At 40.1% G+C, this 25,522-nt stretch overlaps 1 protein-coding gene across 1 annotated transcript in view; it reads left to right on the top strand.

The window, feature by feature from the left end:
• PRMT3 (protein arginine methyltransferase 3) overlaps nucleotides 1–23,372 on the top strand; it is a gene marked incomplete at both ends in the record, with an annotated part of 39,338 nt that extends 15,966 nt beyond the window's left edge. Inside the window, 5 exons of the mRNA XM_010149201.1 lie at nucleotides 1,668–1,789; nucleotides 6,023–6,122; nucleotides 14,878–14,956; nucleotides 19,999–20,186; nucleotides 23,262–23,372. Coding sequence (XP_010147503.1) covers nucleotides 1,668–1,789; nucleotides 6,023–6,122; nucleotides 14,878–14,956; nucleotides 19,999–20,186; nucleotides 23,262–23,372 — 600 coding nt within the window. The remainder of the gene's footprint in view (nucleotides 1–1,667; nucleotides 1,790–6,022; nucleotides 6,123–14,877; nucleotides 14,957–19,998; nucleotides 20,187–23,261) is intronic.
• Nucleotides 23,373–25,522: the final 2,150 nt, after the last annotated feature.

Genomic DNA, 25,522 nt, shown 5'->3' with positions numbered 1-25,522 from the left:
ACAGTTTAGCAAAAAATCTGGGGGTCCTGGTTAACACCAAGTTGACCATCAGCTGACAACACACAACCTTGTGGCAAAGGCAGGCAGCCAGCCTGCTGGGCTGGATTAGGAGGATGAATGTCATCAACAGGTTGAGACAAATGAACCTTCTGTTGTACTCAGCCCCAGGGAGATGACTTGTGGAGTGCTGTGCCCACTGCTGGGCTTCCCAGCGTGACAGTGAGATAAATGTGCTGGAGTGGGACCAGCCAGACTGCAAAGACGATGAAGGGACTGGGGCATCTGTGATACAGGCTGGAAGATCTGGGGTGGTTGTGTCTGGAGAAGAGAAGGTTCAGTGATAGACCTTATCAGGGTGTATAAATGCCTGTTGGTGGGGGGAGTGAAGGAGGTGGATCCAGACTCCTCTCAGTGATCCTCAGGGGCAGGAACAAGAAGCAACAGGCACAGGTCGAGCTCGAGGCGGTTGCCTTTCAAGATCAGGAAACACGTTTTTACAGCGAGCGCAATTGACCAGTGGTGTGGGTTGGCCCGAAAAGTTGTTGATTCTCCATCTTTTGGAGATACTCAAAAGCTGTTTGGACATGGTCCCGAGCAGCCCTCTGTTGCTGACCCTGCTTTGATTGGGGGGTGTGGGGTGGGTGGGGGATGGTAGTGGACCAGCTGATCTCCAGAGTTCCCTTTCAACCTCATTCTGTGTTTCTATGAAAGTGTCAAATGTGAAACTCATAGCTTGGCAATCTACTGTTACACATTCAAGGTTCAAGTGTTATTTTTTAAGCTCTGAGAAGTTTTAAGTAGCTGGAATTATACTCATTATTATTATGATGTTGAGGCCTGAGCAAGGCTACTTGGTAAAGTCTGTGCTTTATGAAGTTCAACACTGCTGGCAGCTTAACTCTGCTAATTAATATATTTGTTACTGTTTTCTTATTCACTTCACATTTTTAAACCTTTCAGTTTTCCTACAGTTGCTAATATGTGGGATGCAAAAACAAGTGTTTGCATGAGTCTTGTTGCTATGTTGAGCATGCTTTTTTCAAGCGGAGTCATGACGTTTATTTTTCTTTCATGAAAACTAAAGGAAGCCATATTATCAGAATTTTTTTTGGTTCTCGTTTCTTTATAAATAATGGTAGACAGAAAACTATGCCAGTTTCCATTTTGAAATGTAGTCAACTTGAGCCATAGCTGTTCTGAGGCACTGTGCCCACTTCTAGTAGAGAATTCCTAGATTAAGTTTCTGAATAGACTCTTAATGAGATGCTGCAGTTAGAATATGGTTTTTTTCAGTGGCAGTGCTAAATTCATTTGTTAGCGATTCACAGATGAAAGCTGTTCAACTCTAATTTCCTGCTTCTCCAGTTGTGTAACTTTGTAGTTATTGCCCAAATAAGTGCTTGTGATTGTTTCCGTGTGGGACTGAGTTCATCTGCAGCTGGAGCTAGTCTGCTTTCTGGTCTATCTGTAAAAGGTAGCAAAGGGTATGAACTGCAGGTAGAACTGCAGTTTGACTTGGGTATCTCTGAATGTAATAGTAAGGCTTGCTGCTGCAGTTTGTTCCTTCAGTGAGATACTATTTTCTAACAGATGTAGAAAGGTATGTAGGAAAAAATCACAGCAAGGGGAATAAATGGAGGTAAAAATAAACTTCATATTCATTTCAGGTGGTTTTGGATGTTGGCTGTGGAACTGGAATACTCTCCATGTTTGCTGCCAAAGCTGGAGCGAAGAAAGTGATAGGGGTTGACCAATCTGAAATCATCTATCAGGCCATGGACATCATTCGGTAGGAAAAGTTCCTAGAAAAGTACGGTAAATATCACTGTAAAAAGTTATTAAAATGCTGTAACTAGTTAAGGATCATTTCTGGTTTAGCATATATTTTACTGAAGTCCTTAATTGTCCTAAGAATTAACACAGGCTTTGATGACCAAACCAACCAACCAAACCTATTTTAAGAGCATGCGCACAGACATGTATACATGGAGTCTGCAGAGTCACTGAGAAGAGTTGTTTCCAGGAGAGTTAAAGATGTTGGATGCCATATAAACTGTCATAGAATCACAGAATGGTTTGGGTTGGAAGGGACCTTAAAGATCATCTAGTTCCAACCCCCCTGCCATGGGCAGGGACACCTTCCACTAGACCAGGTTGCTCCAAGCCTCATCCAGCTTGGCCTTGAAGACATCCAGGGATGGGGCATCCACAGCTTCTCTGGGCAACCTGTCCCAGTGCCTCCCCACTCTCTCTGTGAAGAATTTCTTCCTGATATCTAATCTAAACCTCCCTGATTTCAATTTATACCCATTACCCCTTGTCTTGTCGCTACAGGCCCTTGTAAAAAGTCCCTCCCAGCTTCCTTGTAGGCCCTTGTCATGGAATAGCGTGGAGTGGGAGGGAGCCCTGGATAGGGGTGGGATGTGTCTGGTCCAGTCCTCTTCAGTCAGAGCAGGCCCAGCTCCAATAGGTGGATCTGACATCAGCTTAGTCAAGTTCTGAGCATTGGTGCTTCTGTCTGAACTTTTGAAATACCAAATTCTATTTTCCATTGTTGCAGCTCCTATCTGTTGCCTCTGATCTAATCCCTTGATACCAGAGAAGAGCTTGATACAGAGAAGTCTTCTCTTCATTCTTTTGCTGGACAGAGGCAGACGTCGGAAAGCCATCCTTTAACCATCCCTTCCTAAGGCTGTACAAATCCAGTCCTCTCAGTTTCTCCCTGTATGTCATGGTGGCCTGGAACACATCATGTTAGTGGCCCCTTCACTGGACTTGCTGTGGTACAACAATGTCTGTCTTGTACTGGGGAGCCCACAACTAGACACTGTACTCCAGATGCAATTTTGCAAGTGTCAGATTGAGGGGAAAGATGACTTTCCTTGATCAGCTGCTAGTCTCTTGCATATATGATGAGGTAGACTGTTGGCCACTTTCTCTACAAGGGCGATGCTGCTGACTTCGTTCACCAGGCCCCTTGTCTGGGCAGGCTAAGGAGCAGCAAGCAGAGCTGGTTTCTGACCTGAACTGTGGTCATGGGGTTATTACAGCCAAGGTGCAGGTCTTTGCCTTTTCTGGATCTCTGAGGTTCCCACCAGCCTGTACCTACAGTCTGAGATCCCTCGAAGTAGTAGCCCTACCCTCTGTCCTACCAGCTGATCTCCCCTAATTCAGCATTATCCACAGACTTGCTGAAGGTGCATTCTGTCCTGTTAGGTCAGTAATGAAGGTGTTAATTAGTATCAGAACTAACACTGAACCCTGAGGGACACCTCTGGTACCTGGCTACGCGTTACACTTCATACTCCTTTTCTCACCTCTTGAACCTTATGGTCTAGACAGCTTTCCACCCATCTGATGGTTCGTTTATTCACTCTGCATTTCACTAATTTACTATAGATATTATGGGGGGCTTGAGTATATGTAAAAATGAAGCAATGACATCTGAAGACTTAAAAAGGATTTCTAGCATGACGTAGGAGAATTGTAGGTGAAAATGTGTATTTTCAATAGCTGAGGTGTGGGGTGGTGGGTTTTTTTTGTTTGGTTGTTTGGGGTTTTTTTTCCGTTTTGGTGGCTTTTTAAGACCAATTTGTAGAAAAGAAAGTCAAGGTGGATACCAAAGAATCTGGGATTTTCTGTGGCATGCAAGCCTAAATTGTACAGGAATGCAGTTGTCTAGGCAGGATTTTTAGGTTAGATGCTTCACATTGGAGGTGCAGCACTGCACACTTGGATGCTGTAAAATTAAATAAATGCCTGTTTAAGAAAAGTACAGTGTTAAGCATTAGGTGCAACTTTGACCGAAATGTGTTTATGGCATGAGAACTTTTCCCAGGAGTCATTCACATCTTCAGAATGGTTAATGAGTGGGAAATGGTGTCTTATTTCTAGTGTACTATATGACAAACTTAGCAGTGTTCATATCTTTTTAACAAGTGCACAAAAAGTCCTTGTGTGTTTGTTTATACTCAGAGGAGGGTAGAAGTATCAACCAACACATTACTTTTGGTGAGGAGAAGGGCAGGCCTTTAAGAAAAGCAACACATCAAAACTCTTAAGAGTGATGAATTGCCCCTTGAAGTACGCAGCGAACCATCGCTAAGGCTACACATTTATATATACCTTCTGCTATAAAAGGTTCAATTCACATTAAAGTCTTATCTTCACATCAAAACAATTTATGCTTGTCTTAAGTCTACTTTCTTAAAGGAATAAATGTGACAAACTCGTAATGGAGTAACAGATATTTATTGGAATAGTAGACTACTGTGTTGTTTAAAAATGACTGCTGCAGTGTGCTTCCATCTCTGGTTGAAGTGTGTGCTCAAGATTTTTTGTCCCTCCCAGAATTCGGGTTCGTTTCCAGCATGTTAATCCTAGAAACAGTGCACCCCTTGTGTGTAAGTAAACTGGAATAACTCGCCCGAGTGAAATGATTCTTTCCTGAGGTACAGAGTAAACCTAGTTTTAACTAAATGATTGGCTTCTCTTTTTCTTACTGTGAATAACTGCCCATAAAATGTCTAGTGCAGTGAACAACTTGATTTTTGCCATCCATCACTGTTATGCTAGAACAGAAAGTTGAAGTATACTTCCTAAATAGCATCTCAGCAGTTTTTCCTACAATGTGTAAACTACATTGCTGGTGGTTTTTTGTATACCTTGCAATGGAAAATTAGTATGTAATGAATTAGTCTTTTTTTTTGTTGTTGTTGTTTTAAATCATGTCTTTGTGATCAGTTAGGAAGTAATCCTTAGATGTCCTTGTCCTCCTTAAAACATTGTTGTGGGTGATAGCTCTCTAGTGCTTTATTTCTCTCTTGGAACTTCTGGTTTTACCTCTTGACAACAACTTGTTCCTGTGTGATCTACTCTAGGGGATCCTACTCTGGCAAGGGGGTTGGACTAGATGGTCTCTAGAGGTCCCTTCCAACCCCTTCCACTCTGTGTGAATCTGTGATGAACTACTACACTTCTGGTAGAAGACTGTTGTGTGTAGAGTATTTAATTGATCTTTCCAACAGCCCACATGTTCAAGTAGCCCTTTGACCCTTTCCCTCCCTTCATTGTGATCTTCCTCACGTTGTCTTGGAGGTGGAATTTTTAATGTGAATCCTGGTCTGCACTGAAAGCCAGACAGAATGCAAGATATCAGCCTAGGGAGGGAAGGGGCAGAGATAAGAACTGCAGTGGATAAGTAAATGTTTTTGGTGGGTATACTCTTCTGCCCTCTCTAAAAACAGCTATAGTAATAATGGTATGTGCAGGAAAGATTAATACTGTTTGCCAAGAAGAAAAGAATTCAGTTTCAAGCATCTACGTCATGCAGTTTTAGTTTCAAATCTGTAGCCATGTCACAGTCCCTTCCTTCCTGTGTAACAGGATGGTTGTACCATTACTTGCATACGAGGTAGTACCCAATTACTGCAGCTACTGAACTTTGCAGATGACTTTGGCCAAAATCACATTAGGGAGTATGCCTTTATTGTGGAATAACTGTAATACCGATGCAGGGGGGATGTTTGTTCTCGGTGACTTTGCAGCTAGTTTTGTTAAATAGAAAAACCAAGTCGTGCAAAACAGCTTTGTAAGGAAGCTAATTTCCATTGCTATCCTAGTGTGATCAGTAGGCTCTAACCACTATGGACTTATGCTATGAGGCTCAGAGAAGGAGAACTGGGAACAAGCAATTCTAGGAAAAGAGGACTGTCAAATTGTCCTCTTCTCTGTTTTCCTGGTTTCTGAGGCTTACACGTTTGCATGTGCAGCGCATTGGAGGGGGCATACAGATCTACTGTCTGCTATCTTTGCCTGGCACTTAATCTGCCACAGTTTTTGGGTGCTCAGGAATGTTCCCACTGAAATATGATGACAAATACTACATTTTAGTGCTTTCTTGATTTAGTTAAAAAAAAAAAAAAAATAGAACACAGTTATTGGGGGAAACAGACATCAGTATATTTCTCTTAACAGCATAAATTGAAAATATGAACTAATTTGTTTATGTTCTGAATTTCAGATTAAATAAACTTGACAATATTATTACATTAGTCAAAGGAAGAATTGAAGAAGTAGATCTGCCTTTGGAAAAAGTGGATGTAATTATATCTGAATGGATGGTAAGGTGCATGAATTTTTGTTTTTCAAGACATACTTGTTTTCAGGACAAAATGTTGGTTTATTTAATTTGAAAAATTATTCTTTAAGCAATGCTTTTTTTTTTTAACCAAAAACATATCATGCGTCTGTAACAGTGTTTTGACAATGTGGGAGATGGGATGACGTTTCTGATTACGTGGTACATGGATACAATTCCTGATCCCTCTTGTTCATGCGCTTTCAAGTCCAGGTTCTCTAAGTCCAGTTGAGCTGTTTTGGGTACTGCAGTAAGTTTCTGTTCTGTAGGTAGTGTGCAAATCTCAGAAGTACTCTGTACTCCTGACTAATACTGTTGTAGCCAGTCAGGTGAAAGTAACGGAGAAATACTGTATTAGTCATCTAACTGGATCATTCTGATGAGTAAAATACTTTTAGTCCGCAAAGATGCCTAAAGACTCTCCTGACTGTGGGGAAGGTGATAAGGAGGTGAGGAGCATACACACTGGGAAATCCACAAATACATACAGAGCTTGAAAATGACGTTACTATTCATTGCAGGTTTCTTAGTATAACAATAAAAGAAGAGATTTTAAAAGTGCATAGTAAAGATGATGGCCAACAGGAAATGCAAAATGTATGTGAGCCGTTTCCTGGAATCCGTTGGTTTTCAACCGTTGGCCTGACCCTTCTTTCATGTGTTGGCTGACTGTTACACGGTTGTGCTTGCTACCTGCCATTGATCCTAATAAAGAAGTCTGTGTGACCAGACCTAGTGCCAGGCTGAACTTGAAAGTGACTGCGTAAGTCTGTTCCCTATCAAAAATATGGCAGGAAACGCCCCTTGTGGCTTCTTTATGGTCCTCTGCTACTCAGTCTCCTCGTATCGCAGACCTTCAAAAAGCATTTCAAAATACAGGGATTCTTTGTGCTAGTTCCCACTGTTTGGACTTAAATTTGAAGGACAAAAGGATTTTTCTTTAAGATTAATAATGAAAAACTTATTTTCAAAGTTACTTTTTTTTTTAACAAACTGTGACCATTCTGTACACAAGGGCCTTTGGGAGAGAGGTCACATGTTCTCTATGGATCTATATGCGTGCATCTAGTTTCCAAATAAAGGTGGAAATAAATTGTTTGCTTTGTTTTTCCTGTTGTGGGTTTTTTTGTTGGGTTTTTTTTATATTGCCTATTTCATGGTGCTGGAAATCTGCAAAATTTTCCCTCCGCTATAATGACTGTTATTTGAATCATGAGCAACACTTAGTGTTGAGGTCACTAGTTTCAAGGAAGGCTTAAGCCATTGGCTTAAACTAGTGGTTTAAAAATAGTCCATTATGGTTGGTGATTTCTGACAATATAGTGACTTCACTAGAAATGCAATTGTAGTTCTTTTGGGGAAGCTTCTGATCAGTTGTTTAATATGTGCACCAACAATAATGTTCCCAAAATTGCATTTCTTGTTCTGGAGCCCAAGATTTGCTTTTAAAAGCAGCTTGGGCACTTACGAGCTTCAGTCATGTTGTAAATCAGTGCCTCTAAGGTGACGTAAAGCATTTTGAAAAGCAGCTCTCGTAAGAAACGAAGTATTGAATGTTCCATGTTTCCTATTTGTGTGCTAATTTACCTTTTAATGACACAATTATATAGCCATGTGCATTTCACTTAATTAGGTATTCTAAATATTTAGGAATGTTAGCATTTTTATAGGTTGCTGCAATACAGAGATAAAGAGGACAATGCTGTGGAAGGAAGATAGATAGCTGGACAGTGTGCGCACTGTTCCACCACTGTTCAGAAAGGAACACTGTGTTGCCTAGATGCAAATGAAGATTCCTCTTTGTCCAGCTTTCTTGTGTGAATTTGCATTTTCTTTTCCTTCCCTACATGATTCTGACCAGTGTGAAAGCTTCTGTTAATATTTGAATGTGAGTGCTTGAAAATGCTAAGTGTGGGAGCAAAAAGGAATTCAATACGTGTCAGTTTTCAACTCTTTATTCAGAGAATCTGTATGGACTAGCAGGAAAATTCTAATGCAAAATGGGTTTTGTTGGTAATAAAAATATGAAAAGTTGCTGTTCCATTTAGAAAACAAACTAGTAGACATCAAACCCTTTTGTGGAGCCATAGGTTTGTTTTGCTTGGTACAGAACAGTGCTTAAGACAGTACACCAGAGGCTGTATTTAGAGCTCTGTATGGAGCATCAGAAAATTAAAAAGAAGTGTGAAGCAACAGAATAGAGACTGAGAGAGGAAAAACACTGCATCTCCCAGGAACGTTTCTAGAACAGGCTGTGAAAGATGACCCATAGAACAGCCTATTGTAAAAGGTAGGGTGGTTGCAGTACGAGCATCTCCAACGTAATGGCTTCTGATGATCGTTGTCTTTTAATTGTGTGACCTATGGGTTCCACAAACTGTCATTGCTATTCCTACTTCTCTTTCACTTTCAAATTGTTTCCTTTAAAATATGCAAAAATGGGAGAAGCATCTTAAATATTAGAGTAGGGTAGGTGTGTGTGAGTGTCTGTACATATATGTATTTGTCATCTTTCCAAATAATATTTTTCAGTTTTAAATTCATCTGAATATGGTTATGTCATGTTTCAGGTTTAGAAGCTGAATGATGAGCACCTATCTCTGCAGTGGTTTTATTTAAGCCTATGAAAGAAAGTAGCAGTGGCCTTTCATTTAATGTCAAGGGCAAATGAATTTTGTGAGAGCTGAAGTATGCATGTGGGACATCGTTAAAATCAGCCCATAAGCAGGGTGTTTGTGTGATTGTGTTCAACTAAAACCAGTATGCAAGCCGCTGACAAAGACAGTGGCAGTTGTGATGAGCTGTTCTGTTGCTTTCCAGCAGGCAGATTGCTGTACATGGAGGGCCTGTTGGACTACTGACTACCCAGATAAATCCATTTATGTAGATTTTTTTCACTCTGAAGACAGCTATGAGTTCCTCTTAGCAAAGCATTGGTGAAGTGTGTGGCCTGACACAAGGACTTCTTGTGTGCTGTGGGTCAGGAGCACAAGGCAGAGCAGATGGACCAAAGAGCCACCTCGCCCAATAAACCGTGTTGTCTTAAGAAAGAAGACAAGAATGGCCAAATAATAGCCTGTTCTGCTAACCAAACTGAATCTATAAGGAGAGGGTCTTCCAGTTCTTGGAGATAGGTCATTTGAATGTAAGAATGGATTCATTTTACGTAAGATCTCACTGCTGGCCTTGGCTTTATACAAGTATCCCTGTCCAGGATCATCTGATACTCTAGTAGGGCTGTAAACCATCCTGTTGGGTTGCGTGGAGCTCTGATGTGCGAAACATTACAAAGCCTTAATTTGTGAAACTACGAATTATTGTTAGTGGCTACGTATAGAAGCCTCTTGCATGTTTTGTTACTCTCCTTGAACCATAGGACATCTATAAGCAAATCTCTTATCTTCCTATTCAGACTGTAGACCCGTATGAACTGGGTTTCTAAGCAGAGCTACCAAGAATCCAGGTTTTTTTGCCTAGTGGCAATCTGATGTAACTGCGTTTCTGAACGCATCACAGTGATTTGTTCGCATCTTGGTGTAATGAATGAAAACCCTTGTCAGTTAGTGACTTGACCTGAAGATGGTTTGCAAATGCTCAAATTTCTTTAGGAGCTTAGGATTTTTACTTCAATATGCTGCTGTTTGTATGGGTGATGGGGAACGTACTTACCACTAGTGTACACTGTAGCCTTGGTCTCAGTCAAGATCACATTTATATCTTTTCCCCAGAGATAATGAATTTTAAGTATACTTGATTTGCTGTCAGCATCCAGAGGTGGCTGTGTTACTGCACACATGGATTTTGGGAGTGTAATTGTAAACTGCATGCACTACCTGTTTATTGAAAAGATGAGTGCAGAAGGAAACTAAATGTATATCATGTTTTTCTGGAATGTTCTTACCCAGCTGCATCTGTGTGCAGATTTTTTTTCTCTTGCTATGCTTTTACTTCCTTTCTTTAGCTAGGAAAATAAAGCTAGGGGTTGAGTGTTTTATTTACTGTGGGAAAAAAAATCTGCGTTTCTTGTTTGTAATGGATTTTACTGTGAGAGACGATTGTCCGAGATGGTTGTCTCAAACGCAGTGTTAGAGTACAGTGCGTTCCCATAAATTACTGGTTTGTGCAGTGCTTTTGATACCGAGTATACGCTTGAGTTTTACACGTGGAAAAACTGGCGGAGAGATGGGCTCTCAAATGAAAATAAACCAAGGATAGAATCTAGGGTTCTTGTCTCTTAATTGTGTCATTGCTCACGTAGCTAATAGCTTTTTTTTCTTCCTTTTTTTCTTTTTGTTAGAGAAATTTGAAGTGCTAGCAGGATGGGCTGTGAATGGGAAGTATTCAGCATCTAGGGAAAAGGACTAGGAAGTTGAGCATGTCTGAAACAGGGGAACCAATCTTTTCTCTCCTCCTTTCCCCCATTTCTGTGACAGATATACAGTGACGGCACTTCCTAAACACTTCCTAGTCATTCTGCAGCCTTGATAGTCTCTGTTTCTGTTAGTATTTGGAGGTGCATTAATACAAGTGTTCCATTTCTATAACTCAGCAATAAGTTATAATTTTACGTAAGAACTGAGCTTTTCTTTTGTGTGTTTTAATAATGCTGTGTGAAGAGCATACTGAGTAGCTGAACGCTTTAATTTCATTACAGCAAAATTTTTATAAAGTAATTGCATTTCCTTGCATGATTTATTTTATTTGTTGCCAACACCAATAGTGGGTATCACTTTTCTGCTCTTCAGATCTTCTGTTTGGGTGTTCTCACTCAATTTACATTTGTTTTTAAGGACACAACAGGGTGTGCATAATAAAGTCAAGCAGCGGTTTTGAAATGTGTGGGCTTGGTCTGTCGGTGCTGAGTTATTTCCTTGAATTAAATCATACATAAGAGTTCAGCATAAAGGAAATGCTGCAGCAGAGCATGCAGAGGGCTTACATGTAGTTCCTGCTTCTGTTGCAAGTTTTGGGGGGATTTTGTTCAAGTAAAAAGTAATTTATTCACAAAATTGAGCAGGCCACATCAATTTTGTGCATCTGTTAATGCAAGATCACATTTTATGTTATAAATCACAATCTGTTGTCCAATCCATTTTACATGCCTTCTGTAATTTTACTCTGTAGTCCAATGGAAATCTTCTAGTTAGAAACTTAAGATTAAGAAAATAATGCGGGGTTTTTTTTATACTGTTGGGTTTAAAAAAAGCAGTCCACTGTCTGGACCAGTGGTTTGACAACTGCCTCTCATCACATTAAATATTCAATATTGGGCCTTACTGAATCTGGAGTACCAGGTGTGGTTCAGTTTTGTTAGAGAAAATAATAAAATGGATCTTTGATAGAAGGGAGGGAGAAAATGCAGTGCCTATTCAAGTAGTGTTAGATTTCTTTTCAATTCTATCCTTGGGGGGTTGTTTGGTTTTGGCTGTACCAAAAATTCTGCTAATTCTGGCTATTGTGAACATGCTAATACCACTTTTTGAAGGTAATTGTTATATATGTATAGCTTCACCAAGAAGTGGAAAATAAATGAAGGCAAAACCAAGTTCCACCAAGGTATTTGATAAGAACAGAATAGGGGGATGTACATGACGAGGCATTTTTAACCTGAAGTAATTTGTGTTCTAATGTGTTTACTTTAGTTCTCTCCACACAATCAAGTCTGTTTTAAAAATCAGTGTTGGTCTTGCATCTTGATGCTTTTAAAGAGCTTAATCTCTTTTTCCCCATGAAAAACATGATGAACGATGTTAAAAGGAGTTCCTATACCTACATTTTCATTTATTGGTAAAATATTCTTATGTAGTTTTAAACTAAAATGAAAATAAATTTTAGAGTGTGTAGTATATCTGAATAACAAAGTTTAACAACTCAGTATATTAAACCATGAGAGTTCTGAGATCCTTCTAGAATTCTGTTAAAATAATGATATAAGGGATATGTAAGAAACATTGTGATATTCACATACCTCTGGATTCAGGTTTGTCAGTGGGCTTACACGTTTTTGACAGCTGACTTCTTGGATGGACATGATGTGGGACAGGTATTTGCTTGAACGGAGTAACTGCGTGGTGCTGTGTCTTTCTGCTCCTGTCCATCTGTTTGTATGTTTTTGTTGTTAGCTGTAGAAGGGTCATTTCATTTCCGTTTTTAAAATAGGGAAATAAGAAACTTCATTTTTGAGGAAGAAATGGCCAGCTTTTCAGTAGAAAGTGCATAATATGACACTTTAGGTGTGCTTCGTATTCACTTTGTCTTTAACAGAAATCCTGTCACCTTTCATGTGTCTTAGTTTAGCCACTAGCATGATTGAATTATTAATATTTGGCTCACAGGTTTATATCCTGGAGATCTCTTTGCAGTAATTAATTTTGAGGATGCTAATACACGATTAAGAAAAAAACCCTGAGCATGATTGGGGTGGAAGCAAGAGTGCCCCACAGCATCATGGGGAAAAGGCGTCAGGTATAATTCACTTTCCAGATGGCATCCCTACAGGTGAGGCAGCAGCCTGTGAAATTACATTCTAAATTACACTACAGATGAGCACAGCACAGTGAGCAAAATGCTTTGGTATAAGTAATAAATGACTTGATCCTGTACCATTGACGGTTTATGTAACTTACAGGGATGCTGTAATGAAGTGGGGGGGAGGTGGAACTGGGAGAGGGTGGGAGAACCAGTGATGCCGGAGTGGAAAGGTCAGGGAAAGGACAGTGAGAATTTCACTTTATTTCTCATGTCAAGGGGTGTGTCTTCCAGCTGTACTTTTTGCACTTGATTGACAGACATTGTAGGTAATGGTCATTTTAGGCAGGCAGAAATGAGTGAAGAGCTGATCTGTACCAATGTCACTTTATACTGTTGCTGGTAACTCCTCTTCAGACAGGTCCTAGAGGTCACATTTAAAATGCTGTAAAAACAACTCATTTTCTGTTAAAAGCATCTGAAAATAATCTTTTATGGGTCAAACGTACTCTATTTTTGAAACCGCAGTAATAAGACTGAAAAAAAGAAAACTGGTTCCATTCTATGCCTTTGGCTTGCTGTAGGCATAAAATCATCTCTGCCTGCTGGGATTGGAGCTTCTGGCCTTTTCAGCCATTTTGTAAAGCTTAGGAAAGATCATATTGCTCACAGAGCGTTAAGTTCTGGGACTTAGAATAAAGGCTTTATAAAAGTTAGGCAGTAAAGTGGAAGAACAGGCAACGTTTGGAAGAAAAGTGTCCATTAGAGCACTGTCCTGGTACCAGAAACTGGCTGATTAAAAGGGCATTTCCATTATTCTCAGACTATGCTCTGGTTGAATACAGGTCCGTCATGCTTCAGGTTGCAGGTTTTGTTTATAGTTCCGAAGGCTGTAGTGTGGATGGCAATGTTTGTAAGTGATTTTGGACTTGCAGTGTCTGAGGTGTAGATTAGATATCAGGAAGAAGTTCTTCCCGCAGGGGGTGGGGAGGCACTGGGACAGGTTGCCCAGAGAAGCTGTGGATGCCCCATCCCTGGAAGTGTCCAAGGCCAGGCTGGATGAGGCTTGGAGCAACCTGGTCTAGTGGAAGGTGTCCCTGCCCATGGCAGGGGGGTTGGAACTGGATGGGCTTTTAGGGCTCTCCCCACCCAAACCATTCTGTGATTCTTTTTTGTTCCAAGAGCATTAGGCAAAATAAACATCCAAGGTGGCATAAACTTGGTACCTTAGCAGTGCAGTTCCCATGCAATGCTGTCTGTCCTCAGCTGTGAGGCATGATGCTCTCAAAAATAAAGTAAAATTGAAAAATATGTCTGCTTCTACAAATAGGAAGGTGTAGGAAAGATGAAGAAGAAAATCTTAGCTTTGCTTTGTTTAGTTACTGCAGACTGGGCTTGTAGAACTGCACACCCAGAAGTCTAGACTTCTAGTTGTCTTTTTTTGTTCTTTCCTACTGACAACCAGCATATAAATCAGGCCATGTAGCTAAGCTGTGTGTTAAGGAAAGTGAGAGTTAGGATGCTAAGGGAAAATCCAGAATGTATGCTGGTATGATTTGATTCTGAACAACTATGTAAGTATGATCAACCTGCTATAAAATTAATCCCAACACCAAAAAAACCTACACAAATCTAGTTCTAACCATTTTCATCCTGAGAATGTTTGAAGTAGAGATGCTGCTAAATGATGTAGAACACCCGGAGAACCCATGTCGTAGCTGTGGGATTGATTTCCAGCTGGCTATGAGCATTGCCCAAGCTGGTACAGGGCACCACAAAGTCGCCCATGTGAAGTCGGAAAAATTCTACTTGGTGTTAAGTAGAATGACAGTCATTTTGATTGTTACTTGTGGTTCTAAGTGGGACAGATTTTCTTGGGGTTTTTTTGTGTGTGGTGTCTCAGTTATTATTGTCAAATCAATATATACAGCATTTCATTTGGTTTGAGTTGAATTTGACTTCTGATGTTGTACAACGCTATCAGGTAAGTGCTGGTGTAGATTGCGTATTTATTGCCCAGAGTTCATTAATACAGTAGGTGCTTCTTATTTGCAGTTTGAGAAATTAAAGATGATACTTCATCCTACTAAAGTCTTGAAGTGACAGTGCTATTGTGGAGAAATTCACTGGTTGCTGGCTGTTACAGAGGTGTGCAGGCATATAAAGTTCTTAACTTTGTTGATAAAGCCTTCTCTGGAGATAAGCCTATGGAAACTGGCCAGATGAGAAGCATAATGATTTCTAAATTCTTTCTTTTCTCTGTAAAACAGGGTTATTTCCTTCTCTTTGAGTCAATGCTGGATTCTGTCATCTATGCAAAGGACAAGTACCTGGCAGAGGGAGGCTCAGGTTGGTATGCATAATTCTTTTAATAAATTTAGCTCTGGGGGGAAACCGAATGAACTCGGAGACTTAGAATAAGCTATGCATGGATGAGAAAGTTGGCAGTCTAAATGAAAAATGTTTCCATTAGTAAGAGCTGCAAGGCATTAATTTACTGTATGGGTAATAGAAGAACATTAGATGGGGTATCAAGGTCTCAAGTTGATGGTGTTTAAGAATGGAGGGGTTTGTTTATCCTTAAGTACAGTTTAAATTTTTCCTCCTTATTTCTTCCCACACACGTGGGCATTTTTTTTCCCCTCTTGAAATCTCTGCATAACTACCAACAGAGGAAAACAAGTTTTAATCTGTAAGATGTGATGCTGTTTGAGTAAGCTACGATGGATTAGAGGAAAAGTCGATAGGATGTTTTCCTGGAGGAGGGAAGTTGCTTGCGAAGGATGTAGTTTCAAAGGCAAGAAGCCGCATAAAATAACTAATGGATTTACATTCCTTCTGTTCACCTGTTCTGGTGGGAATATACCCTTTTTCCTGGTTGAAGGACAGGGAAGCGATAGAACAAAAATGTTGTATTTTGAAGTAGGGTTCTTTTACCCCTTTAAGTAGCTTAGGTACTGTCATCTTAAGCAGTATTTCAATGCCTGTAAATATTTATTCCTCATGTGATGCAGTTTTCTGCACGAGTTCTGCATATGCTTTATTCCTTGTGCTTAATTCCTGTGTCAGTATTGTATTTCGTATTGACCTTTTCCATCGTAGCCATCAGTCTGGGGTTTTTTTTCCCCTTTTGTGCTAACCATGCACATAGTTAGTTTCACTACACTGACTTAATGATTGGATTAATGACTGTGTAACAGTGCTCACTGCAGTGCTTCCCTCTGATTGCAGTGAGCTTTTGTGTGCCACAGAGTGCAGCAGGAAAAAAGGGGTTTTATGCCATTGTTCAGCATTTGGTCACAAAGCTGAATATACAAGCTAGAGATAACTGTTATTGTGTTAAAATGTGAACAAAATGACAGACTTCTTTGTTTTCAGTAATGTAGAATAGTCCATCCCGATCTGGAACCACTGTTGTGGTGTGCTCTGTATAGACATACGCTGATAAATATAATTGAATTTAAGGACATCTCATAGAATTGTAAGGAGTCGTTTTATGTTCACCTACTACTTCCACAGTCTTCTGGAAAGGGCCAGAATTTCTTGACCTCTGTTCAAACTGATAGAATCTTGTTCTCTATTTGTATTGTTGGTAAGTTTGCTGGTGGCTTACCCCTCCCCAGTTTCCCTTTAGGAGACTGTATGCTCGTTCTGCAGTGCACTTACACTTTTTGGTCTCAGAATGATCTTGGACCCTTATTTGACTCTCCAGAAAGCATACAGGATTATACAGTTGCCGATTGGTATAGCCAGATTTTAAATGGAACGCTGTTTCCTTAAGACGTTTACAATTGCTGCTCTTCTGCCAGCTTGTATAGCAGGTAAATGGCTGTGCCTGAGATTCCTGCCAAAGCTGCTCAGCAGTCAGCTCAGCAGGACAGGCACTTCTGCAGTGAACAGCAGCAGAGCTGTAGGCACGTCCGAATGCAGATGAGCCAAAAGGAAGAGCTCATTCTGAGGTGAAGTCCTAGCAGAGAAACTCCCTGAACATGTCATAAGGCTTAATTTTGTCTCAAGCTACTTTGTATGATTGAGCCCAACATCATTATTACAGGGACTGTTGGAAAGCTGAAAAAAGCAATAGAGGCAGCTGCGATTTTGTCCAGATCTTCTAGTGATTGAGCTGGGAATAGAATCCAAATTTCTAGATTTGTGTTCAGTCAGTCATATCGTCGTTAGTGCGATTTAGCCTATTGGCATGCTGAAGGGGGTTATGCCAAACTGTCTAGGGTAATGTGTACAGTATATAATAGCTTTATTTGGCAACATAAAATTCTTGCTGCCCAGGACCCATCTGTTTGGTCTTTAGAGCTGTTACGTACTTGAGTATAGATTTTTTGCATGCACCTGAGTGCAGTGCACGTTGGTGAGAGGTGACGTAGGTAAGGAAAGCATCATTTGGAACGTAATACTGTTTGCTTGTTCATGTCGAAATGCTGACGATATTCACTTGGAATTATTTCCTTGTATATGGTGGGTTGATGCCTAACTCTTCAGCATCCTGAAGTTTGTGAGGCATTGCTAAGGGATAAAGGATTTCCCATCGTATTCTGCTCGCCACGTGAGCTGTTACTAGTGACAGATGACTTCTGGGCACTGAGTCGAGAAGGACACAGATGGTCAAAGCGATGAATCTGAGAGAGGGTTGAGGAGTGTGTGCTTTTGTCCAATCAGCATTTTGTTCGTCTCGCCTGCGAGAAGTAATAATTATTAAATTATAGGCTTAATCAGAAAAAAATGACAAGTCTGTCAGGGTTGCACAGGGAAGTCTTACAGGGTTGTGGAAAGAGGAGAGGATTTCCAGGAGGATGGAGGATAGTGGGTGAAACGGGAAATACAATTTTAAGCAGATGCTTTTAAACACTTACAAAACACTACAGCGTTTAGGTGATTTAGGCTGATGCTTAGATAACATGCTTACATTTTCAGCCAAACTTCAGTATACCATATGCTTCTGGACATGGGTGGGTTTGTAAAATTGGAAGTTAATGTATCACTGTAGTCTTTTGCCTGTGCCCTGTTGGCAGAACACAGATTTCTTTCCATGAAGTCTGAACAGGCATTGTCTACTCGTTTTTGTTGATGTTGATATGCTAAACTAAAACTGCAGGTTAGATTAGGGCATTAGTGTTTACATTTTTGCTTGTTCTTAAAGCACTTTGTGTAATCAATCACAAGTTCCACTGCTGATTTAAGGGTTTGCTGTGTGGACAAAGATATTTAATGAAAACTGATTACAGTTCCCGTCAAATATTTCATGCTTGATAGATGTGGTAAACTTTTTGCAGTTAACAGAACGTCCCAGAAATGTGGGCAAGTCTGAAGGAGGGAGATTATGTGGTAGTTGATCACTTTTTGCTGTGATTTTCATTTTTATTTGCAGGGTCACTGTTAGGTTCCTGTAAGTGTATTCTGTAACTAGGGACTTTGTCTCTTCTTGTCATACCCCTTACATCCTATGAGGAGCATTTCCCTGCAAAATCTTCCCTCAGAGGCTGTAGTCGTTTGCCTTTGTCTGTTTCACACTTTCAATTTTTGAAGCATCAGTGGTGGCTGTTGAAGGTTTCAAATGCCGGAAGATAAAGCTGAATATAATGCAATTGTCACACTAGTAAACACCAATATGAATGCTTTGAGAAATGGAAATCCCATGTTGATGACTCCAGAAACCACTTGCAAGTGCTCCTACCACCAGATGTTGATGTTTTGTGTGTGTATGACAGCTGTCAGGTGTGCTGGAACCACATGATTTGGTTCAGACCAGGCAGTCTGAATGCCTTCCTATTTTGATGCTCATCAAACTGCCTTTTTACTGCTGAGTTAATTGCAGGCTGTTCCTGGAGAAACCTTCTCCTTTGAGTTCCTCATCTGCAAAGTGAGGATTGATGATGGCTTACTGACGGGATTCCAATTTACGCCTGCTGATATTTATTTATTTATTCTGTTTTAAACAGTCAAAGTGAGGAAAAAATGACAGTGTGTTCATATTTTGTATGAACTAGTCATTAATGTAAAGATGATTACTTTAATATCTTCATACAGGGGAGGGGGAAAAGCAGCTTCTTTAGAGAAGACTCTATCATTAAAATGTATAATCTTATTTCCTTGAGGCTGAATCTACTCCACTATATAAAAGGTCTAATTTCAATTTGCTCTTTCTATCTTCGGTATGTTACAAGGCTGCTGTTATAAATACTGCTTTTCTGACTTACCAGGCTGTACCAATGACTTCTCCATACTCATTTTGATAAGCTACCATTTCAAGCAGAGCTAAAGACAAAATTAATTTTACAGTTCACCAGGCTTTTGGGGAGGAAAAGAGACACTTAGCTTCAGCTTTATTAGCATTGCCACATTAATATATCAATAAAAAATAAAATAAGGTGTTTATTAGGAGTCATTTTGCTCTGAAGTTAGATCAAGAATTCAGCGTATGTGGCTTTAAAGGCTTTAAAACTCTAAAAACAAAACATGTGAATTTCTTTGTGGAAAGAAACCTAGCTAAAAATAAATTGAGCTTCTCTTAGTATTTGATAGTGCTATAAACAGCCATGTTCATAGCAGCTGCTCTTTGTGTCTTTCCAAATCCATAGTGGGTAGAGACTGGCGAGAGATTGACTGGCTTGGCTGTTGGCAGCTTTTAAAAAGGCAAATGTCAGTCTTCCACTCTGTTTGGAAAAGCCATCAAGAGGTTCTTGTTCTGAAGGTACTTTTGGGAGAAGGGAAAGCATAAATGGAAGATAGTAAAAGAATGATAGCTGTCATGCTAAAACTGTGGGGGGAATCGATGAGAAAGTTGTCTTCTGGCTGTTGGATCACCTCCATACTTGTCAGATGCATATAGATTCCAGTACTCAGAAGTAACTTTTTAGGTTGTAAGGCAAGTACCAGCCAGAGCTGATAAGAAACAGGAATAAAACTCCTGGGTAAGAATATTTGCTCTTTTCTGGAAGTAAGGTGTTTTCAGAGAGGTGTTTTGTTATTGCAAAGCCCTCACCTGAATTTTCCTTTGGGTGCCTACAGTTATTAAATACATTTTTAGGTCAGTCTCTGTATAGAAGCCAGAATAGGATGTTCCAAATTATTTTCTTCAGACATGAAGTTTCCAGTCATTTCTAGTCAGTGGAATTCAACTACAGAGGTATTTGAAAACTACAGCTACAAAGATATTTTTGTTGTGAACAGGAAAGTAAAGTTCCAGCTTTTTGTCTCTTCTGTGGACAAATGGGACTCCAGAAAATAAGGTAGCAGAAAAAGTGTCTTGTCCAGGAGGTGGAAGAAGTTTCTGTTTGTTCTTTCAAGTTGTTAATCACTTACAGAGAAAAGAAAAAGAAGAAATTTTCTTTGTGTGACTAAAATAAAATCTCACTAATCTGTGTCCGTTGTTACAGTTTATCCTGACGCTTGCACCATTAGCCTAGTTGCTGTTGGGGATATGAATAAACACGTGGATAAGTTACTCTTCTGGGAAGATGTATATGGCTTTGACATGTCCTGTATGAAGAAGGCTGTAATTCCAGAAGCTGTTGTGGAGGTGCTGGATCCAAACACACTGATATCTACAGCCAGTGTCATTAAGGTACCATACTTTTAAAATTTTTAGTAGTTGGGTTAGAAGTTTCCTTTTTTTTTATGGAGGAGGGGAAAAAACCACACCTGCAAACATGAACTTTGACATCTTCAAAATGATACAAATGAGGTTTTTGGTGTTAAGACTGTAAGACTTGCATTAATTGTGGTTTTTTACTAGGTTTGGGCTCTTAAACTAATCTTCCTGTATTTTGATTTTTCTGCTCTGTTTTCTTCTACCCAAACCCAAGTTTACTTGCGTTTTAGTAAGTTACGAGTTGTGTAGCTGAAATTTAAACCATACTGAAAAAATAAAAAAGGAATATAGAGTCTTGTCTTAGACTTGGCTTCCCTCTTCACTTCGCTCAGTGTACTGAGTTGCATGGGGGCTTCTTACCCGCTTCTGTGTCAAGCGGGCTGGCTTTTAAAGATCTGTCATCGGAGGATCACTCACTGTCACCCATAGCTTCATCCAACAGGATGACCATGTCTGAAAAGGCACCAGTAGTTTCTGCAGTACTCACTGAATTAATGTTATGATTGCTTTTCTGTGGTGTCTCTTTTTATGGTAGCTTTGCAACAGGGAATAGCATCCAATAGCTGTCGTAGTGATTCATACGAGAGAACACCTACATGACAGATGGAATTCCAGAACACTGAGTTTGAAATTCTGACGAACTTTGTGATTAGTAATAACTTGAACAGTTCAGATCAAATTGAGAGAATTATAAACCAGGATTTTTGGTCACAAAGGTATTGTAATTACTGTTCATATAGTTACTTTTCTATTGTAAAATACTGAAGGCAGTAATATTACTGCCCTTCAGTGGGAATTGCCTGTGCAGTAAAGAGGTAATTTCTATTTAAATGCAATCCTATCCTATTTTTATATAGAAGAAAATGGTTTTACATAATTCAGCACTGAACTTGATACCATTGCTGCTGGTAGTTCCAGTCTCTTCCAGCACAGAAAGTATTCTCTGTGGTCAGTTGTCATCCTGCCCACATAAGCAGTAACAGGTGAAGTATAGTTTTGTTATAAGTATATCTCAATGCAAGTTACTGTTCAAGCTTTTCTTGTCTCTAACTTTACTCCAGAGAAGATTTTAAGTTTTTTAAATTAGGTATTCAAATGTAAGAAGTGCTGAGATTGATATTTCTTTAGTAACTATTTTGGCCTTCCTGAGCATCTCTACTTATTTTTCCCGTTAATTTACTTCAGGGTTCTGTCTTCATAAATAATGCAGTCATTACAGATGTGTCATATTTTATCCTCTGAGTTTGTTGACTAGACTCTGTCTAGAGTCAGTGCAATAAAGTTCTTAAGCACGCCTATAATAAGTGTGACTTGAGGCTTACAACTATCTGTTTTCCATGAGTATAAGGAGAGGGTAGAGTGATCAACTCTGTTGAAACATACTTTGTAGACCTGTGTTTATAGGGAGTATAAATTCTGTCCTTGGTGAATGAATGTGCACAAAACACGTACCGAGATGAAGAATCTGAGGCCACAGTTAGCCATCTGACAGAGCTGATTGCGCAGCGCGTGAGGCATAGGTGCTTCTCTCACCTGACAGTTTTCATAGTACTTAACATGTTCTGATTCAAGTGTCGTTGAAGACTTATTGCAAATAAGTCAGGTTTGGTATATGGAAAATGAAGAACGTGTAAGGTGCACTAACAGCTGCATGGATAAGTTGAGTTCTGTCAGCTTGTTAGGCAAACAGATAAATTAATGCAACATCCTAACCTGGAAAGTGTTGATAACAATAACTGCAGTTAAATGTGTCCAATGCAGTCTATAAGCTGCTGTCATTTTTAGAAGCAAAATGCTTTACTGGTAATAGTACATGTCCCTTTCTAATATATACTGTCATGAGCAGTCACTGTCCAGTTCGGGTGTACACGCTTAGCAAACTTTGTCATCGCGCAGCATTTTGCATAACTGTTACACTTAATGGTTTTATACTTATTTCTTCTCAGTACCAATCACGTTTTTTAAAATAACCTAAAGTCAGTGCTTGAGCTTGTTTGCTGGAGTTACAGTACGAAGCAGTAAAATTAATGAGCTGAGCAGCAGTGGCATTACAGGTAAATTGTTTTAATCAATAGCCTTTCCACATAACGAATGGATTACATTTTTGAGGAAAAGTTTAAAAATGTTCCAATTTATCATATGGTTTTTACAGATATTTTATTGTACTTGGTCAGAGTAGCTGCTGCTAGACTGCAAAGACAATGAAGGGACTGGAGCATCTGTGATACAGGGAGAGGCTGGAAGATCTGGGGTGGTTGTGTCTGGAGAAGAGAAGGTTCAGTGATAGACCTTATCAGGGTCTATAAATGCCTGTTGGTGGGGGGAGTGAAGGAGGTGGATCCAGACTCCTCTCAGTGATCCTCAGGGGCAGGAACAAGAAGCAACAGGCACAGATCGAGCTCGAGGCGGTTGCCTTTCAAGATCAGGAAACATGTCTTTATGGCGAGGGCAATTGAACAGTGGCGTGGGTTGGCCCGAAAGGTTGTGGAGTCTCTGTCCTTGGAGATACTCAAAAGCTGTTTGGACATGGTCCTGAGCAGTGTTTGATCGGGGGTTGTGGGGGGGGTGGGGGATTGTAGTGGACCAGCTGATCTCCAGAGGTCCCTTTCAACCTCAAATATTCCGTGTTCAGTATGAAACTAACTTGGAAAATGAAAAAAGCTCAGAATTGGTTCCATACTGTAGTTTGCCCTGTGGCTGCGTGAGCAAGGAGTAAAACAGGTGAGGATGCCTGTGAAAGCGACAATCTCAACAATGGGCAGCTGCCATCAAGAGCAACTTTCTTGAACAAAGTGAGCTAATATATCTTATTCCATACTGATACTAGTCGGTGTGTGGCATTTGGGGAAGAGGGGTTGAGGTGTTTTTTTTCAGCGTGCAAACAGGATTAGGTGATTTTTAAGTCTCTTCCCATTTTTTGGAGAGCTGAGTTGGTGGTGTTCTAGAGAACTTGTCTTATGGGAGCAACCGAACAACCTTCATCCAAAGGAAGATCTCGGTTTAAATGCAGCAGTGTTAGTGACTGACCTGTGTTATTCCTTTTGGCAGCATATCAACTGTAATACTGCATCTACCCCAGACTTGGAATTCTCTTCAGATTTCACCCTGACCATTACAATGAGCACAAAGTGTACGGTAAGACAAGTTTCTTCATATATGGTCAGTATGGCATCGGACTAATAGACAATGTGTTAATTAATCTTCATTTATCATCAGTCCTTGCCTTGAGACATTCATTTCTGCAGTACAGAGATGTCAAATGAGCCCTTTCTCTAAAGACAGATGTGTGTAAAACTCCAGTAATAATGTTTCCGTATAATACAGGTCGATGAGGAAAGAGAAGGCTAAGGAGCCTTAGCACTGGGGTCCTGCTGTTCTGTTCTCTAGCCCACTTTCTGAAATAAGAGTTACAGCTGTTACTGCTGTGCTAGAGGATGACGCTGTCACTAATCTCAGAAGAGATTTTCTGAGTGTAGTGAAGAGTGAAACCCAAAATAGATGTGGGAAAGGTAGACTATAGGTCATGTAATACATACAGCCACTCCTATGGCAACCAGTTTTCAAACAGGGAAATTCGGGAACTTTACGTGTGAAGACTCAGGAGGAACAAATACAGCGTTAGAATCTGAATCTGATAACCAGGGGTTTCAGTGCATCTGTTATATGCAAGTCTCATTACTCACATAATGTGAAAATACTGACTTACTCAGAACACTAATTCTAGAAAGGCTGTAGAATTTGATTGGAGGGAAGTTGTAATTACAGCAAACACAAGCTTATTCATTTTGGTATTACAGACTATGCTGCATTAAATTGAAGAGTCTTCAGCAAATCTGAGTCTCATCTCACTCAACTGAGTGCTGTTTGTCTAGCAAGCACTAGTCAATAAGAAAAGAAAAAGATTTCCCTCTGAGCTATAGAATTAATTGAAAACTCAGTACTAAGGCATCTTTCAAACACTTTTTTGAAGTTGTGCCTACATTGTTCAGAGTGAATTTACATAAATACGTGTTCAGTTTGTGACTCTTTTTCCTGGTCATTCAGTAACTGGTAGTTAAGAGAAAACAAATGCTGATTTTTGGGATTAATGAAAACTGCTCCCTATTTTTTTTCTACAAGGGTGCATGCAATTTATGTTGTGTTTTGTATTCCATTTTTTAAGATAAATAAAGGAAGATACCCAAGTATTTTTATTCATCATACTTGATGTGAGGGTGTGGATGACTTTGGAAATAAAGATGTGTGGGGTCCTCCATGGTTCTCTGCTCCACCATGGCCCTTCATGGCTGCTGGGCACAGCTGGCCTCACCATGGGCTGCACCACAGGCTGCCGGGGACTCTCTGCTCTGGTGCCTGAACCACCTCCTCCCCCTCCTTCTCACTGACCTGGGGGTCTGCAGAGCTCTCTCACATTCTCACTCCTTTCTCTGGATGAAGTTCTGCCCCGCTCCCCCTCCCTCCCTCCTTAACCATGTTATCCCAGAGGAGGTACCACCGTCACTGATGGGCTCAGCCTTGGCCAGCAGCGGGTCTGTCCTGGAGCCGGCTGGCGTTGGCTCTGTCAGACACAGGGGAGGCTTCCGGCAGCTTCTCACGGAAGCCATCACTGCAGTGTCCCCCTCAACACTGAAACATTGCCACGCAAACTCAATACAGGACACTTTTGAATAACTCATTACTTAAAGAAAAATCTTGGTGATCTCTTTGATGTTTGGGTGGTCTAAAATAGCTTATTTTGTAAACATCATCTTCCCTGGTGCTAGACCTTTATGAGAACTTCATTTCTGTTCTATCATTCTATGGGTATCACTGACTTCTAAATCAATATGTACACCTGCATTTTATCACTTCCAGGGAGAAGGGGAGGGAAGTGGGGGGAAAAGCATTGTTTCTGAAATTTTTGCAGTGAACACAGGTTCTAAAAAAATGATCAGAACTCTGTAAAGTATTTTGCACTTCATCATTTAGGTTTATTGACACTTTGAGTGAAATTTCTCTTTCCATGATGGATTGTAGAAGTTTAGTTGGGGGTTGACAGTTCATCCATCATATCAGGCTGCCTAACCTTGCAGTAAATGAACAATAAAAGTCCATTATTTATGTTGAGAAATTTTGACGAGATGCTTTAAGATCGCAATTTGTCCTTTGAAAATAACTTTTGGTATTTTCCTTGTTTGCATCTGTGTGGTGGTATTCTACTGGCTGTTTTTTCAGTTTTGCACTTAAAGAGAAGGTTAATTTTTATTTCCCCAGATTCTAGCTTTTTCTGCTTGTCTGTTCTGATTTTTGCTTTTCTAAAATATGAGCAT

The sequence above is a fragment of the Eurypyga helias genome, unplaced genomic scaffold, assembly GCF_000690775.1.
Source record: "Eurypyga helias isolate BGI_N326 unplaced genomic scaffold, ASM69077v1 scaffold2603, whole genome shotgun sequence".
NCBI lineage: Eukaryota > Metazoa > Chordata > Aves > Eurypygiformes > Eurypygidae > Eurypyga > Eurypyga helias.
Note: the sequence above shows the minus strand (reverse complement) of the source record. Positions and strands in the feature narration are given on the sequence as shown.